This window comes from Colias croceus, chromosome 30 (assembly GCF_905220415.1).
Source record: "Colias croceus chromosome 30, ilColCroc2.1".
NCBI lineage: Eukaryota > Metazoa > Arthropoda > Insecta > Lepidoptera > Pieridae > Colias > Colias croceus.
The window spans coordinates 559,200-577,563 of record NC_059566.1 but is presented as its reverse complement, the minus strand read 5'-3'; the positions used below and the strand labels follow the sequence as shown (position 1 = coordinate 577,563).

Genomic DNA, 18,364 nt, shown 5'->3' with positions numbered 1-18,364 from the left:
TGTATTTCTGCTGGGTTTAGTAAGTACAATATCTATAATATACCTATCTAAAAATTTGCTAAAAATGAATCGCAAAATGTTGGTAAGCGCAAGCGCATATCTAGAGAACGGCTGAACCGATTTCGTTAATTATTTTTTAGAATATTCCTTGAAGTACGAGGTTGGTTCTTTTAGAGAGAAATTACACAAATATGAAATATCTATAAGAAAAATTAAAGTAATAATAAAAAAATATGTCAAAATCGATAAGATTATCACTTAGTTTTTTCTAGTGACTTTCTGTTTCTACAATCTATGTTCCTAAGCACGGGCTTTATTTTTTAAACTAACTTTCCACCCGCGGCTTCACCCGTGATTTCAAAGAAAAAACCCCGCATAAATCCCATTCCCGTGAGATTTCCGGGATAAAATCTATCCTATGTGTTAATCCAAATTACCCTCTATATGTGTGCTAAATCTCATTGTAATCAGTTCGTAGTATTTGCGTGAAAGAGTAACAAATACACATACACATACACATACCTACACATCCTCACAAACTATCGCATTTATAATATTACTAGCGGTCCGCCCCGGCTTCGCCCGTGGTACATGTTTACGTTTTCTCTACATAAGATCCATCCTCGTACTTCAAGAAATATAATAAAAAAAGAATTATCGAAATCGGTTCACAACATTTTGCGATTCATTTTTATCTAGACACGCGGCAGCGTGTCAAGCCGAGTTCAAGCGAAGAGAACTGGCGAGCAGCAGCCGTGTGTATATTTACACGAACCATTTCGAGCCACTTTTCACCCTCTTATAACTCGAAAACTATTTGAGTTAAATAAACCAAATTTGGTACATATCAAGAAGACCCCAAGATAAACAAGAACCTTAAATTTCATAAATACAGATTAAACAGTTGCGTAGATATTAATATCCAAAAATCGCAATTTTTAAGACTGACTGACTTATAGACTTAAGCCGCGTATAAATTAAGCGCGGCAAACCATCGAACATAGGCGCGCGCGGCGGCCGCGCACTATGTAGACGGGATCGGCGCGCGCGGCGACGCGAACATTGCCGCGCTCGAACGTGCCGCGGGGCGATCCGCTCTCTGTCGGTTTTTGAGACCGCATCAAAGGAGCTTGAGGCGTTCGCTCGCGCGCCGTGTGGACGGTTTTTAGTTTTGGTGATTTGGCTCGCGCGGCGTATACGTAAAAATGGACAACGAAAAGTGCCGTTTACTAATACAATTGTATGGCGCTAATGAATTTTTGTGGAACAGCAAATCCTCCCAATACCACAATAAATCGCTGAGGTATGATGCGTGGGTAGAAATCAGTAAGAAAATGGATATACCTATTCCTGACTTGAAAAAGAAAATTCTACACTTTTGGCGTCCTACAGAAGAGATGTTCGTGATGGATCGCCTGCCGCGCGCGGCAACTACGTTCAACTTAAAATATATCTAGATATTGGCTCGCGCGGCAAATGAACGTCAACTCTGGTCGAACATTGGTTCGCGCGGCTGCCGCGCTTAATTTATACGCACCTATATACAAAACCTAACCCACTTCCAGATGACCTAGAAAGTTCAAATTTTGTAGTCAGCTAGGTAATAGTGAGTGTACAAAGGAAAAAATCAGAAAATACTGAATTTATTTGTATTTAATTTTTTTTTCAATGACATTAATTTTGTTTGTATGGAAAAATGGAAAAGTTTAAAAAAATAGAAAATAGTATATTCACCTTACTAGTCTTAAAAAATAGATCAAAACTAATCAGTGGCCGAAAAAAATTTTGAAATCCATCAATAAATGACTGAGATATAGATTATTGAAGTTTACATATTTTAGGACGAAACATCTGTAGATTCGAAGCGCCTCTGACATCACACTCACTCGCGCTAGTATCGCTAGGGCGGATTACTTCGATTGCATGATTTCTTTATTCAAAACTGTTATTAAACGTAAAATAAAAGAAAATTGTAATAAAAATATTGCTCATACAGTTAAAAATAATATATAGGTAATTTTACATATTCACATTTATTTATTCTTTATTTATGAGTGTTTAGTTTAGTTTTAATTTCAGTGTAAATAAATAAATAAATAAAATCTTTATTTTGCTTTAAACATGGTATTCAATGGTGATACTGTGCCTACCAATATATTGTTTATAGCTATGTCAGCAATATTTGTGTTACCATATTAGGATTCGCAACCGATCTGCGAATCTTAATATGGTATACAACGGTCAGTCACTATCCAACCAAGCTCTGTACGCACGTCTCTAATAATCAATGTAATATCATTTATATATAAAATATATATATTCTTCTAATTGCCTTTTCATTCAACAACAAGTAACAACCAACAACGAAATAGGCAAAATACAATTATATTAATAAAGCACAAACATGTTCAGCCAATACAAGCATGCAAAAATAATTACCATAAATGGTGTAATGGAGGAAGGCTTCGTCGAAGGTCGAAATGATTTAATTTGCGTAATATTAATATGAGTGAAACATCTTTAGGCGCGTTTAGAGTAAAATTTTAAGATCGCGCCATGGCAATACCGTAACGTCATGGAGTAAGGCGACGATTCTTCTACAACGATCTTTGCATCTTGGTAATAGTGTGTGTACAAATTCACACTGGATGTTTGGAAAATCATGTAATCTTTTAAACAGAAAACGAGTTTAAAAAATTGCAGATAATGACGGGGCAATGTGCGCTGACATTCATAACATATAAGAAAATATAGAAAACTAGCGGTCCGCCACGGCTACGCCCGTGGTACATATTTCGCAATAAAAAGTAGCCTATGTCCTTTCTCGGGTATCAAAATATCTCCATACCAAATTTCATGCAAATTGGGTCAGTAGTTCAGGCGTGAATGAGTAACAGACAGACAGACAGAGTTACTTTCGCATTTATAATATTAGTAAGGATAATACTAAACAAACCATACAGAAAAACCGCAAGAAAAAATAAAAAAATCGTATATAAGAAGTATTATATTCATAAAGTAAATCAAATTTGCAGAGTAATTTTCTGTACAAAAAGTAATGATATCCCACCAAAAACATAAATGTAAAATTTGGAGCCGAGTTCAATCGTTGACTTAATTTGCCAAAAAAAGAAATGAGATCTAAATGTGTGCCAAGTTCTGCAGACAGTCCAGAAATTTATTTACAAAGATGTATTAAGTTCTTAGGTTGACTGAAAACTCAATTGTTTTATTTTCCCTTAGAGAACAATGTTTATTCCAAAATATAACTTTTTAAAGGAGATTGCCCAAGTGACTATGGCACTTGGTATCGCAATGAAACTTATTGTGTCAAGATGAAATATAGCTCAATTTAAAGCTTGATGTTAGTACTTTTAGATATGATTAAAGATTTTATGTAAATAAGCCGCAGTTCGCAACAACAAAAATAAAACAATAGTTTTATTCAACACTTCAAAAAATACTTTATCGAGTTTAAACTAACGATGAACGTTAAGTTTTACATTTATTACATAAGTAATATTTTAATTTACAAGACAAATGTGAAAAGTAAATCGTAATAAACATTATTTTAAAATAAATAACGTCGAACAATGCGTCGAACACATTCATTTCAAATAGAAACATAACATGACGCTTGCAAGAGAGATAGATATATGTGTCAAAACAAAAACTTTTACTTTTATTTCTATTTATTCGGTATAATTACGACTTACTATTGATAAATATGATCATTATAAATACAAATAAGAATTAACAATATCACGAACACGTGACACAACTAGTATTTTACCAATTCCATCCGTGGTCATACATGTTTCAAAACAAAAACTTTTACTATTATTTCAATTTATCCGGTATAATTAAGAATTAATAGTGATACATATGATCATTATAAATACAAATAGGAATTAACAATATCACGAATACGTGGCACAACTCAAATTTTACCGATACTACCCGTGGTCATTCTCCTTTGAATAATATAATTATTTTCACAAAGCAAACAACTAATGACCTATTGAACCCCATAATTTGATGAGGCTAGTTTTTAGAACCTCACAAAATATAAACAGTATGTAAAACTAGCCTCATCAAATTATGGGGTTCAATAGGTCATTAGTTGTTTGCTTTGTGAAAATAATTATATTATTCAAATTTAAAAAGTTATATTTTGGAATAAACATTGTTCTCTAAGGGAAAATAAAACAATTGAGTTTTCAGTCAACCTAAGAACTTAATACATCTTTGTAAATAAATTTCTGGACTGTCTGCAGAACTTGGCACACATTTAGATCTCATTTCTTTTTTTGGCAAATTAAGTCAACGATTGAACTCGGCTCCAAATTTTACATTTATGTTTTTGGTGGGATACAGGGTTACTTGTAAAACACCAGCAACATCGCAGGACAAGATAGCTAACATCACAAGTAACAACATTTGTTCTACGACTTTTGATAATTTGTTATATTTTATTTTCATACAAAAATAAATATTCATTTAATTTTCCGTTTGAATATTATAAACTCTACGCGCATCTAAAATTTACGTAAACAGCAAGCGAACGAGAGGGGGAAGGGGGCGTCGCGTCGTCCTTTCGATAATGAACATAGACTTACAAATGCTAGGAGAGTACAATAAAAGCTTAAAAAATCATTTAAAAATAATTTACTGCGTTATGCCAAACGTCGTAGAACAAATGTTGTTACTTATGATGTTAGCTATCTTGTCCTGCGAGGTTGCTGGTGTTTTACAAGTAACCCTGTATATAAGAAGATTACAGTAGGATTAAACATAGGTGGAGCTGCTACAAGAACTATCATAAAACAAAATAAATTGTTCATGTTTTAAGTGGCTATTTATATTATAGGTGGCAGTAGTGTCATGTACTCCAACCTTCCTTCATGGTCATCATGGAGTCGGAAAACATCATGGATCGAAGGTACTTCAAATCTATGTTTTAAAGTTAATATTTTATCATTTAAATGCAAAAAATAAAAAGTGATTATTTGTCATTAAGGGTGCTTGTTCAGCAATAATGTGCGAGGATGTGATGAAGTTTGAAGCGATACTATTGGTTATTTACAAACACATAACTCGCTACGCATCCTCGCACATTATTGGTGGAAAAGCACTCTTAAGCCACATTCCAAACATAACTTAAATAAAAAATAAAAATATTTTTATGTTGTAATTGTTGTAAAAAAATATTATTTTTATGTTGTAAATGTTGTAATTTATTTTAACTTTTCTAGCCAAGAGTGAGCATTTCAGGCGCATTGGGCTTTCTTTTCAAAAAACACAGACGTAAGTTTATATTCCTTTTTGTTGTTATTTTACAGAATTTACGTGATTTTTAATAAAACTTCAAATACATTTTCTTCAAAGCAGCAATTTTCTCTACTTAATTATTATACACGCAAAATCACTCCTTTAATGTCACTATATATATTTACTAGATGTTCCCCGCGGTTTCACTCGCATAACTCCGCTCCTGTTGATCTTAGCGTGATGATACAGCCTATAAGCCTTCCTCGATAAATGAGCTATCTAACACTGAAAGAATTTTTCGAATCTAACCAGTAGTTCCTGAGATTACGCGCGTTCAAGCAAACAAACAAACTCTTCAGGTTTATATTAGTATAGATTCATAGTTAACTTTTAAACAATAATCTCTTTATTTACAGCTAATCCAAAAATCTGTGACGAACAAACACAAAAATCACTTCTAAGTTACAGTAAGTATTAGATAATTTGATATAAGTAATATACATACATATATGTATATTCACATATAAGTTTCTTCCCGTGACATCACTCGCGTGATCAATTAATCTTGTTTATCAGTGTAACAAAATTTACTAAAATCGGTTCAACAATTTTATAAAATATATTTATCGTTTTTTACAGAAAAACCAACTCACATCAATGGCGTGTTCAACTTAGTGATAGATTGTAAGTATAATCTCTATAACGCATTATATTAATTTTAAAACAAAAAATTAAACCGACTTAAAAACAACAAACGGGCACTCAAAAACGAACCCCCCTTTTCGTGGAAGTTGGTTAAAAATGAATTCTTATTTCGTTTGGTTTTGGAATCAAGCCAGACAGTTTTCGGTAATTATTATTCATTTTAAATATTATCTTTTGTTAGATACTTAGTATAAAGTAGTTAATGAAAGAAAAATAACTACTTACTTAGAACCAAAATATTAATAAATTACGAAAACTTAACTATAAGCCACCTTAAGTAGTTCAGTTACTATTAAACATGTATTAAAGTACCTAATTATAATTTTATTATAGTGTTCCAAGGAATTGGTGGTGTTATAGACCAGAAATATAGCGGATGTAAGTATAAAAAATATATTTTTCTTTTTTTTATGCGTGAAATGTCATTTTGACAGGTCACGCAAAAGAAGCTTTGTGTCTACGTAGGTATACATAACGATGCATTTTTATCAAGCGAGCGAATATTCATTCTAATCTCACTCTGTCAAATTCTTAGGCCGGTTGCAGAGCTTCACCGACCATCAGTGCGTACGTCAGTCGCGCTTATCATATTATGTATGGAAATTCATAAAACCGTTCATAGCTAGACCGACCATACGCACGCGTATTTCCATTCATATGACAAGCGCGACTGACGTACGCACTGATGGTCGGTCAGCTCTGCAATCGGCCTTATAGTGTAAAAAGGATTACAACATTCTTTCGTTGTTCTTGTGCATTCTAAAAGATTATATGCAATGTTCTAATACTGAACAACACTGAATACGAGTTTTCGTTTACAATCACGAAATAATGCTCTATGTTCGTTTAATGTAAATGCACCGTAATATGTAAAATCTTGAGTTCAAAATGTGTAGGTAATTAGCCTAGTATTGTGATACCACAATTTTTCTAAGTTATAAACATATAATTTTTGCTATGTAATTATCTAAATATATACTTAATTGTACTTAATGCCTAATTTTTTAACCTAATTTTCAGATGGATCTCTACTGACTAGAAGTAAGTTTTAAATGTTTTCTATTGAACTAGATACCTATATAAATCAATATATTTTTTCATTTAAAAATCAGATAATTTTATAAAAGTATTTTTTACGTGTAATTACTTTCTTTACAGTATCAATCGCTTTGAGCAGAATTTCAGTCTGTCTGTCTGGAAAACACAGTTCGTATTGTTTCTTTTTTATACTTCATCTACATAATCACACATGCGCACGTACACACACATGCAAACATATTTTTTCATTTATTCCAAAATGATAACTTTAAAAAAAATGCGTGTCTGTAAAATTTTCATTCTTATAATGATATCAAACATTAATTTTGCTTTTTATATTGAACTAGCTTTTACGCCCGCGGCTTCGCCCGCATTTTCAAAGAAAAACGCATAGTTCCCGTTCCCATGGGACTTCCGGGATAAAACCTATCCTATGTGTTAATCCAAGTTACCCTCTATACGTTCTAAATTTCATTGTAATCGGTTCAGTATTTGCGTGAAAGATTAACAAACATACACACACATAAGTACATCCATCCTCACAAACTTTCGCATTCATAATATTAGTAGGTACCTACTTAGTAGGATAGGATATAGGATTAACTAACATCGCTCTCACAATTAAAACGCATCTGACGATTTTTTAAACTAATTCAATTGTTTATATAGCATCTTCAATATACAGGGTAACTTGTAAAACACCAGCAACCTCGCAGGACAAGATAGCTAACAACATTTGTTCTACGACTTTTGATAATTTCATAGATTTTATTTTCATACAAAAATCAATATTCATTTAATTTTCTTTTCCGTTTGAATGTTATAAACTCTACGCGCATCTCAAAAATTACGTTAACAAGAAGCGAACGAGAGGGGGAAGAAGCGTGCGCGGGCGTATCGTCTTTTCGATAATGAATAGAACATAGACTTACAAATGTTAGGAGAGTACACTATAAGCTTAAAAAATAATTTATTGCGTCGTCATGCCATTAGTCGTAGAACAATTAATTTTGTTACTTATGATGTTACTATCTTGTCCTGCGAGGTTGCTGGTGTTTTACAAGTAACCCTGTACTTATAATTTGCAGAAAACGTCCACCTCTGCTCCCGTGACTTCCCTCAATTCGGTGTAGAGGGATGTGGGAGCAACATACATGACATTAGAACGAGATTCAATGTGAACAATTCACATAAATTAGTTCTTGATTTCATTAACAAGTTTACAAATGGACTGGGTAAGTAACAAAATATATTTTTTAACCGACTTCAAAAAAAAGGAGGAGGTTATCAATTCGGCCGGTATGTTTGTTTTTTTTTTTTAAAGTGAACTGTGAACATCGTCTCAAAGTTTTTGGTCTGTGTAGGTATACGATATGTACGATAATTATCGTACAAATACGATAATTTTAGTTAAATGTCTATAGTGTGAAAAAAGTTTCACTTTTACCGTGGTTTCATAAAACCACACAACATTTTTTTTTTATGTATGTACACCGATTACTCCGAGGTTTCTGAACCGATTTACGTGATTCTTTTTTTGTTCGATGCGGGATGGTGTCGAATTGGTCCCATAAAAATTTTATTCGGATAGGCCCAGTAGTTTTTATTTTATGAGCATTTTTGTCTGTAGGTATTTGTAAATTTTGCAAGTGCAAGTTTGAAGTCGGTTGTTTTTAACGCAGTTATCACTTGTTAATTAATCTATACCAATATTATAAAGCTGTAGATAGCGTTTGTTTGTTTGAACGCGCTAATCTCAGGAACTACTGGTCCGATTTGAAAAATTATTTCGGTGTTAGATAGCCCATTTATCGAGGAAGGCTATATATCATCAGGCTAAAACCAACAGGAGCGGAGCCACGCGAGTGAAACCGCTGAGCGCAGCTAGTTAATTATATGAGCTGAACGATGCAACTTCATCAGCTTTCAAAAGTAATATTTTTTAAAGCTTATCCAATGTTTTCCTTTTTTCTATTGTTGGCAGCATGGTGTTATATTATATAATCTATAAATGGGACATTCATTTGTTTTTTTTTTTTCAGGGCTCAAATCGACGAAGGGACTCGTCTATGTTATATTTAATATTGGTCTTGATTTATCAAAAATACTTGATGGTAAGATAATAGATACAATAAAATAAAATTAAAATTAAAAAAAAATAACTATTTGACAATCTAAATGTTTTCTAAGGGCGTATTCAGAAAGAAAGCTTGAAACTTATAAGCGCATATAAGCGCCTATCGGCACTTGTCAGGCGCCATATAAAATTTGTTTTGGTCTGCTTCAACCTGCTTCCTTTGTGTAGAACGAACTAGCGTTGACAAGCGCCGATAAGCGCTTATATGTTTCAAGCTTTCTTTCTGAATACGCCCTAAGACTGACTTTTTACATTTTTTTTAACTTGTATATTATTATTTTCAGATGGTCAAAACATTGATCAAAAGACATTCAGCCTTCTTATTGTTAACGGTTAGATGCGTACCAATCTATTACATGTAATTAGCCTCTGTATAAATTATTATTTAACGGTACCTATATGAGAACAATAATTACACTTTTTTTCAGTGAGCATTCTTATGGGCGCCTTCGGTAATGGAATCAAAACAGATTGTAAGTAGTTATATATTAGCACAGACTAATAATAATATACTACGTATACATATTAGGTACTAGATTTTCGCCCGCGTTTTCAGAAAAATCCGCATAGTTCCCGTCCCTGTGGAATTTCCGGTAAAAAAGTAAGCTATGCCTTATTCAAGATTTTCAGCTACCTACATATCAAGTTTCATAGTAATCAGCTTAGTAGTTTTTACGTAAAAGAATAACAAACATCCATCCTTCCACCTACAATCACAAACTTTCGCGCTTATAATATTTATTAGTAGGATATGAGAAGAAAGCACAAAAATTATTAATTTTCATCTTATATTTTTATTGTATAATGCCAAGATTTCTTTCATACTTACATTAATATTATTCCTTTGAAATAGTGTTAATGTCTTCGTCATGTTTATTTATTTATAAATTTATAAAGAATAGAAAAAATTCAATCACAAGGCGGGATTCGAACCCGCATCCTTTCACGCCAATCCGTTTATTTATTTGAACCATTTATATATTGCGATTCTAATAATAGGTATAATATATTATATAACACAATATTTTTACATTACACTAAATACAATGTTTTCTACAGTGGGAATTACCATAGCGTACGGTATTTTGAAGACCTGCCATCCTATATTAGTAAACAATGGATATCAAGGTAAGGAAACACATGGTAAAGTTACTTATTTTAAAACAAGTAGCCACATAATATTATTTTCTTCTCCATATAAACTGCTTTCCGAATCGATGGTCAATGTTAAAAATATGTTATGGCGATTCAAAAGTGCGTTGATAAGTAGTCTAATTGAATAAATAAATGTTTGATTTTGAGTTTGAAAGTTCTATAAAATCGGTCCAGTCGTTTTGGAAATAACATAAAATAAGGTAACAATGAATAGACTTACAGTCAAACTTACAAATGTTGCTTTGTTGTAATAATTATACTAGACATCACCTTTTATTTATTAGGTACTCATAAAATAAAAACATGATCTATCAGTTACTTAAAACATCATCAAAAACGTTACAGGAGTTCTCACCCATTGGAAGGATATAAAAACAAGAATTGACAAATGCAACGGTAGCCCTGGGCCCTTCAAACCTGACAATAACAATGATGATGATGCTGATTTAAGTAATAATGATGATGCTAATTGGGATTGTGATGATGATCAAGATACAGATGTTAATACTGGTGATAATAACGCTGGTGGTAATAGTAATAGTGGTGGTAATACAAATACTGGGGGTAATCAAAATGCAGGTGGTAATAGTAAAACAGCAATTGGACACGGTAAAGGCAAGGTAAGGCATAATTTGATGTCAAAATGTTCATCAATCATATTGCCATATCAACTAATTAATTTTATATTTGTTTTCAGCTAAAAATAACGATATCAGGGGCACTAAGTTTCATTTTTAAGATTTTCAAACGTAAGTATATAAAACGTATTTTCGATACTAATTTCACTATCGGGATAAAGATCTAATCTAATATCTATCTAATATATATTATAAAAGCGAAAGTTTGTATGGATGTATGGATGTTTGTTACTCTTTCACGTAAAAACTACTGAACCGATTACAATGAAATTTAGCAGGATAGTTTTTATCCCGGAAATCTCACGGGAACGGGAACTATGCGGGTTTTCCTTTGCAAACGCGGGCGAAGCCGCGGGCGGAAATCTAGTAAATATATAAAATATTCAATACAAGAAGTAGGATTTAGGACGAAAAACAAATCAAAACAAATTTTGCTTAAACTTTTCGCGAAAAAGATTAACAAACATTCATTTATTATCACAAACTCTCGCATTTATTGTAGCAGTCGATATTTATATCTATGTTATAGTGAAATCTTTTATCTTGGGCACTCGTAGGTTGGACTGGAGCTCCTAGGTTTGAGTAAAAATACTTCAGTCGAAGGGCGAAATTCAAATGTATTTCGAGGATTGCCCGATGGCTTTTGACAAATTTAAGATAATCCAGTACTTCCGCGAAGAGTTTGTGTTTCCGGATTTGACTATAATATCTATAAAAATCTAACAAGTTCCAAATAGACTAAAAAACGATTCAACCGATATAAAATTTTGCATAATACTACTTAGACTCTTGCCGGTCCCTTTCTAAAAAATATTACGTTTTTCATTACAGCCAACACAGATGTATGCGACTCACAAACACATAAATCTCTTTTGGTTTATAGTAAGTATAATTATAATTTCTTTATTGTCCTTTTCTATTCATTATTAAAGATTGTCATTTCAAACAGAATAACTAGACCGATTTCGATTTAATGTCCATTACTTAGTAGTAACAAAATACTATCTAACAGATTCGTACTGAATTCGATTTTTACTAAAACCCATTGAGGTACAAATTACGCATGATACAAGTAAACTCACAACTCAAAATCAAGCTCAAAAATTGTCCGAAACAAAACTCTGCTTACATGTGTAGGCAGAGTTTTCTGGTAAAAAGTAAGCTAGAATCTTTATTTTAATCATTAGCAGTAAGAAAAAGTTATTTTTTTGTATTCTTTAGTAGTATTTTTAACGTAAAAAATATTTTAAATTACAGAAAAACCAACGGATATCAATGGAGTCTATAAATTAGTAGTAGACTGTAAGTATTTAATAATATTAATCATAAACTAGCCTTACCCCGCGGTTTTGCTTGCGCGTATTTCAAAGTATTGAAACACGCAAACAAACAGATAATAATTAAATTATTTTTTTTCAGTTATGCAAGGGTTTGGCGGAGTTATTGATACTAAATACAATGGATGTAAGTATAATCCTACCAAAAACATAAATGTAAAAATTGGAGCCGAGTTCAATCGTTGACTTAATTTGCCAAAAAAAGAAATGAGATCTAAATGTGTGCCAAGTTCTGCAGACAGTCCAGAAATTTATTTACAAAGATGTATTAAGTTCTTAGGTTGACTGAAAACTCAATTGTTTTATTTTCCCTTAGAGAACAATGTTTATTCCAAAATATAACTTTTTTAATTTGAATAATATAATTATTTTCACAAAGCAAACAACTAATGACCTATTGAACCCCATAATTTGATGAGGCTAGTTTTACATACTGTTTATATTTTGTGAGGTTCTAAAAACTAGCCTCATCAAATTATGGGGTTCAAAAGGTCATTAGTTGTTTGCTTTGTGAAAATAATTATATTATTCAAATTAAAAAAGTTATATTTTGAAATAAACATTGTTCTCTAAGGGAAAATAAAACAATTGAGTTTTCAGTCAACCTAAGAACTTAATACATCTTTGTAAATAAATTTCTGGACTGTCTGCAGAACTTGGCACACATTTAGATCTCATTTCTTTTTTTGGCAAATTAAGTCAACGATTGAACTCGGCTCCAATTTTTACATTTATGTTTTTGGTAGGATATCATTACTTTTTGTACAGAAAATTACTCTGCAAATTTGATTTACTTTATAAATATAATACTTTTTATATACGATTTTTTTTTCTTGCGGTTTCTCTGTATGGTTTGTTTAGTATTATTTTCTATATTTTCTTGTATGTTATGAATGTCAGCGCACATTGCCCCGTCATTATCTGCAATTTTCTGCAATTTTTAAAACTCGTTTTCTGTTTAAAAGATTACATGATTTTCTAAACATCCAGCGTGAATTTGTACACACACTATTACCAAGATGCAAAGATCGTTGTAGAAGAATCGTCGCCTTACTCCATGACGTTACGGTATTGCCATGACGCGATCTTGAAATTTTACTCTAAACGCGCCTAAAGATGTTTCACTCATATTAATATTACGCAAATTAAATCATTTCGACCTTCGACGAAGCCTTCTTCCATTACACCATTTATGGTAATTAATTTTGCATGCTTGTATTGGCTGAACATGTTTGTGCTTTATTAATATAATTGTATCACCATTGAAGACCATGTTTAAAGCAAAATAAAGATTTTATTTATTTATTTATTTATTTACACTGAAATTAAAACTAATACTCATAAATAAAGAATAAATAAATGTGAATATGTAAAATTATATATTATTTTTAACTGTATGAGCAATATTTTTATTACAATTTTCTTTTATTTTACGTTTAATAACAGTTTTGAATAAAGAAATCATGCAATCGAAGTAATCCGCCCTAGCGATACTAGCACGAGTGAGTGTGATGTCAGAGGCGCTTCGAATCTACAGATGTTTCGTCCTAAAATATTATGTAAACTTCAATAATCTATATCTCAGTCATTTATTGATGGATTTCAAAAATTTTTTCGGCCACTGATTAGTTTTGATCTACTTTTTAAGACTAGTAAGGTGAATATACTATTTTCTATTTTTTTAAACTTTTCCATTTTTCCATACAAATAAAATTAATGTCATTGAAAAAAAAATTAAATACAAATAAATTCAGTATTTTCTGATTTTTTCCTTTGTACACTCACTATTACCTAGTTGATTACAAAATTTGAACTTTCTAGGTCATCTGGAAGTGGGTTAGGTTTTGTATATGTCTATAAGTCAGTCAGTCTTAAAAATTGCGATTTTTGGATATTAATATCTACGCAACCGTTTAATCTGTACTTATGAAATTTAAGGTTCTTGTTTATCTTGAGGTCCTCTTGATATGTACCAAATTTGGTTTATATAACTTAAATAGTTTTCGAGTTATAAGGGGGTGAAAAGTGGCTCGAAATGGTTCGTGTAAATATACACACGGCTGCTGCTCGCCAGTTCTTTTCGCTTGAACTCGGCTTGACACGCTGCCGCGTGTCTAGATGTTGAATTTATTTACTTTATTAAATCAACGTAAATAATAATGAATGTTATAATTCATATAGGTAGGTATTTAGTTCTGTTTGTATGTGTAAATAAAATTAAGTTATATTTTTCTTCAATATTTTTTTTATTTTTCAGATGGATCCCTTCTTGTTCGAAGTAAGTTTTCACTACACATTAAATAAAAAACACACATTTTTGTCTAGTTTTTAATTTGAAATATTAAATAACTAACTACTTAAGTAGTTATTTAAAGATTTGAATCATCTTTCATTTCAAAATATAAGTACAAGAATGAAATGACGATTGTAGAGCCTACCTATATTATTTCTTTTTCAGTGTCAATCGCTCTCAGTAGAATATCTATCTGTTTATCCGGAAAGAACAGTAAGTATTTTTTATTATCAAATTAGCTGCTCCGCGCGGTTTCACCCCCGTGGCTCCATTCCTGTTGGTCATAGCGTGATGATATATAGCCTATAGCCTTCCTCGGTAAATGAGCTATCTAACACCGAAAGAATTTTTCAAATCGGACCAGTAGTCCCCGAGATTAGCGCGTTCAAACAAACAAACAAACGATGCGCTACAACCAACAGCAGTGGAGCCACAGGGGTGAAACCGCGTGAAGCAGCTTGTAATTAATAACTGTTAATTTACAGGTCACATTCCGTTCTGTACGCGAGATTTTCCACAATACAACATAAAAGGATGCGGTACCGACATACAGAATGTTCGAGAAAGATTAAGTGTTAGTAACTCGCATCAATTAGTCATTGAATTTATAAATAAGTTTACTAATGGACAAGGTACGTTCCTGCATCGTATATTTGAAGATTTTTCGCTTCTTTAATAGGAATAACTAATTTTATTATTTTTTATAGGACTCAATTCTACTAAAGGATTTGTCTACATAATGTTCAAATTCGGACTCGATTTAGCCAATATTCTTGGTAAGTGAAAACAACAAACGTAAGAACTTTATAATTAAGACAACTTATTTCCTTCCATTCTACGAAACATTAGAAAGAATTAATTACCTAAATCAATCTATCTATAACTTGAGAACGAACATCGAGATTAGTGATGCATAACTAAGTAAGAGATTAGTAAGACAAATTTAATTTGAATAATTTAAAAGTATCTATTAGAATTATAGTTATTAGGTAAATGGTAAATACCTACTTTTTAAACAGTAAATTATTTTTTTTAATTAAGTAACTCGTTTATTTTCAGATGGTAAAGTCATTCATCAGAAATCATTCAGCACTCTTATTATTAATGGTAAGATTTTAATAGTCATTTTGTGTGGAAATAACTTGTTATTTTTTATAACTTTCTAACTAAGTATCTTTATTTTTTCAGTGAGCATTCTTATGGGTGGATTTGCGAACGGTATCAGAAGTAATTGTAAGTCATTTTGAATATTTTGTCAATAGAAATATATTTCATTCCCTTTTTAAAAATTATTCAAACGATGTAAGAAATCAAATAGAATTTAGATATCAAACTCGTCACGATTATGTCGATTTATTTTAATTTTTAACACTAATTATCGTTAGTTAGACTTTTATGAACAAACGAAGTCAATTAATTTGTGAAATTATTTTCTTTACAGTGGGAATAACTATTTCATACGGCATCTTGAAGACTTGTCATCCAATTCTGATCAAAAATGGATATCAAGGTAATAAGTATTTTGTTTTATTTATCTGTGCTTGAATCGGCAAATACCGTTTAATCTGATAAAAAAAAGAATCGTGTTACGTGTAAACAGATAGCCATTTTTTCAAACTATTACAGATTTCGCAGGATATTTCTAGCGATAAGTATATTTGATAGTTACTGTTTTAGTTTTCCCTATACAGTAGGTACTTACAATTAAACACAATAAAATTAAGCCGTTTTAAAAAGGGATACCTTCTAAATCTTAAGGAACAAATAAAATCATTTCCTCTGTAAATCCTGCTTATTATCTTGTAGATGTCGAAACTCCAACGTCCAATATTACATACAAAAAGGAATTTCCAAACTATACATTTTTAAAACCTCCCTAAATTGTTACAGGAGTTCTCACTCATTACAAAGATGTAAAAACAACAATTAAATCATGCAACGGCAACCCTGGACCGTTTCAACCAACAAATACTAATGATGACGACAATGACTTAACAAATAATGACAACTGGGTTTGTGATGATGATCAAAATTCTGGTGAACAGAATTCAGGTGAACAAAATAATGATACAACCAATGTTGGTTATAGTGGATCAGGAGGAAGTAATTCAAATACGAATACAGACAATTCTACTAATTCTGGTACAGTACCTTCTGAAAACAACGCAAATGCTGCAAGTAATACAAATACAGATAGTTCTACAAACACAGGAAACGATGCTAGTAATACAGGTGGAACAGTTACTTCTGAAAACAACGCAAATGCTGCAAGTAACGCAAATACAGGAAGCAACTATAGTACTAGTAAGACTGACAGTGAAAGTAGTGCTACTGTTAATAACGGTGCTAGTAATGATAACAATGCAAGTAATAATGGTAACTATAGCAACGATAACAATGGTGTCAATCAAAATAATCAATATAGTGGTACTAATACAGAAAACAGTGAAAACACAAGCTATAATACCAGTGGTAGTAATACCAACGTTGTCAATGGTGGTACTTCTAATACTGGAAACAGTGAAAATAACAGTGCTACTAACAACAACAGTGGTACCAACATTAACAGTGCTACCAATAACAACAACAGTGGTTCTTACAGTAGCGGCACTAACGACAGTGGTGCCTATAATAGCGGCACTAATAACAACAGTGGTTCTTACAACAGCGGCACTAACGAAAACAGTGGTTCCTACAGTAGCGGCACTAACGAAAGTGGTACCTATAATAGCGGCACTAATAACAACAGTGGGTCTTACAACAGTGGCACCAATGATAACAATAGCGGCACCTACACAACTTATGAGAATTGTACTACACTTGACAATGACTATAATGGTGGATATGATGAGAGTAATTCTAATGTTCAACCACAAAGTGGTATAATTTATTGGGAATATGTACCAGAAACAAATGAATCTACACAACAATAATATTGTGTAATAATTTCATTTATCTTATGTGTTTTGTTAAATAAAACGAACATAATCAATTTTACAGATTTTTCATTTTTTATCTGTTTTTATCCTGTCTACAGTTACTTAATGATCTTAGTTGTCTAAGGTCTACAGTCTAATTGTCTATGGCCTCTTGTAAAATTTATTATTGCAAGATACCTACCTAGTTTTTTTTACATTAAATTATATTTTTGCTATTTAGTTTATTGAATGTAAATTTTTACCTAAGAAATATTTTGTTACGACCATTATGGTAATAAGTATTAGGTATGTGTTTTATTTAAGCTTAATCTCCGTTGGATGAATAAAGTTTTAAGCGTTTCCTTTTGAGTTTAATTTCTAAACTAGCTTTTCGCCCGGGGCTTCGCCCGCGTTTTTAAAGAAAAACCCGCATAATTCCCGTTAATGTGGGATTTCCGAGATAAAATCTATCGTGTTAATCCAAGTTACTCTCTGTGTGTGCCTTTCATTGTAATCGTTCAGTAGTATTTGTGTGAAAGAGTAACTACCATCCATCCATACTTTCACATTAATTTTATAATATTTAGTAAATATGCTGTTTTTTTAGGCAGATGGTCATTATTAATCACATTTTTAATGATCGTAGAAAGAATTACAAATATAAAGATTCTAACTTTATTTGTAGGTAACTAGGTAGTTTTCAGAAAAAGGTTTTTAGACTGCAATTTCAGAACTTTACCGAAGTAGGTTCTTACTATCCTTGTGTCCGAACTCCGGGCTACCTACTTTTTACCAACTGTGTTTTTACCGCATTCTCATTTCCATGCACAATCCATAATTTTTTTCACTCCGATAGATGGCGCTATATTAAA

At 31.9% G+C, this 18,364-nt stretch overlaps 1 protein-coding gene across 1 annotated transcript; it reads left to right on the top strand.

Moving 5' to 3' along the window:
* Positions 1 to 10,762: 10,762 nt before the first annotated feature.
* LOC123704507 (probable serine/threonine-protein kinase clkA) lies at positions 10,763 to 17,569 on the top strand. The gene is made up of 12 exons (XM_045652886.1): positions 10,763 to 10,915; positions 11,004 to 11,055; positions 12,202 to 12,246; positions 12,364 to 12,408; positions 14,539 to 14,559; positions 14,740 to 14,787; positions 15,060 to 15,206; positions 15,282 to 15,350; positions 15,634 to 15,681; positions 15,763 to 15,807; positions 16,016 to 16,084; positions 16,465 to 17,569. Exons 1-12 carry the CDS (start codon positions 10,763 to 10,765, stop codon positions 17,505 to 17,507), a joined length of 1,785 nt encoding a protein of 594 aa, XP_045508842.1. The 3' UTR covers positions 17,508 to 17,569.
* Positions 17,570 to 18,364: the final 795 nt, after the last annotated feature.

What these genes read in the sequence shown, in the direction of transcription:
- LOC123704507 (XM_045652886.1), top strand. Translation starts at nt 10,763, where the DNA reads ATGATGATGCTAATTGGGATTGTGATGATGATCAAGATACAGATGTTA. An exon ending in TAAGTTTACTAATGGACAAG is followed by an intron (nt 15,207 to 15,281) that starts GTACGTTCCTGC and finishes TATTTTTTATAG; the next exon opens with GACTCAATTCTACTAAAGGA. An exon ending in GATCAAAAATGGATATCAAG is followed by an intron (nt 16,085 to 16,464) that starts GTAATAAGTATT and finishes AAATTGTTACAG; the next exon opens with GAGTTCTCACTCATTACAAA.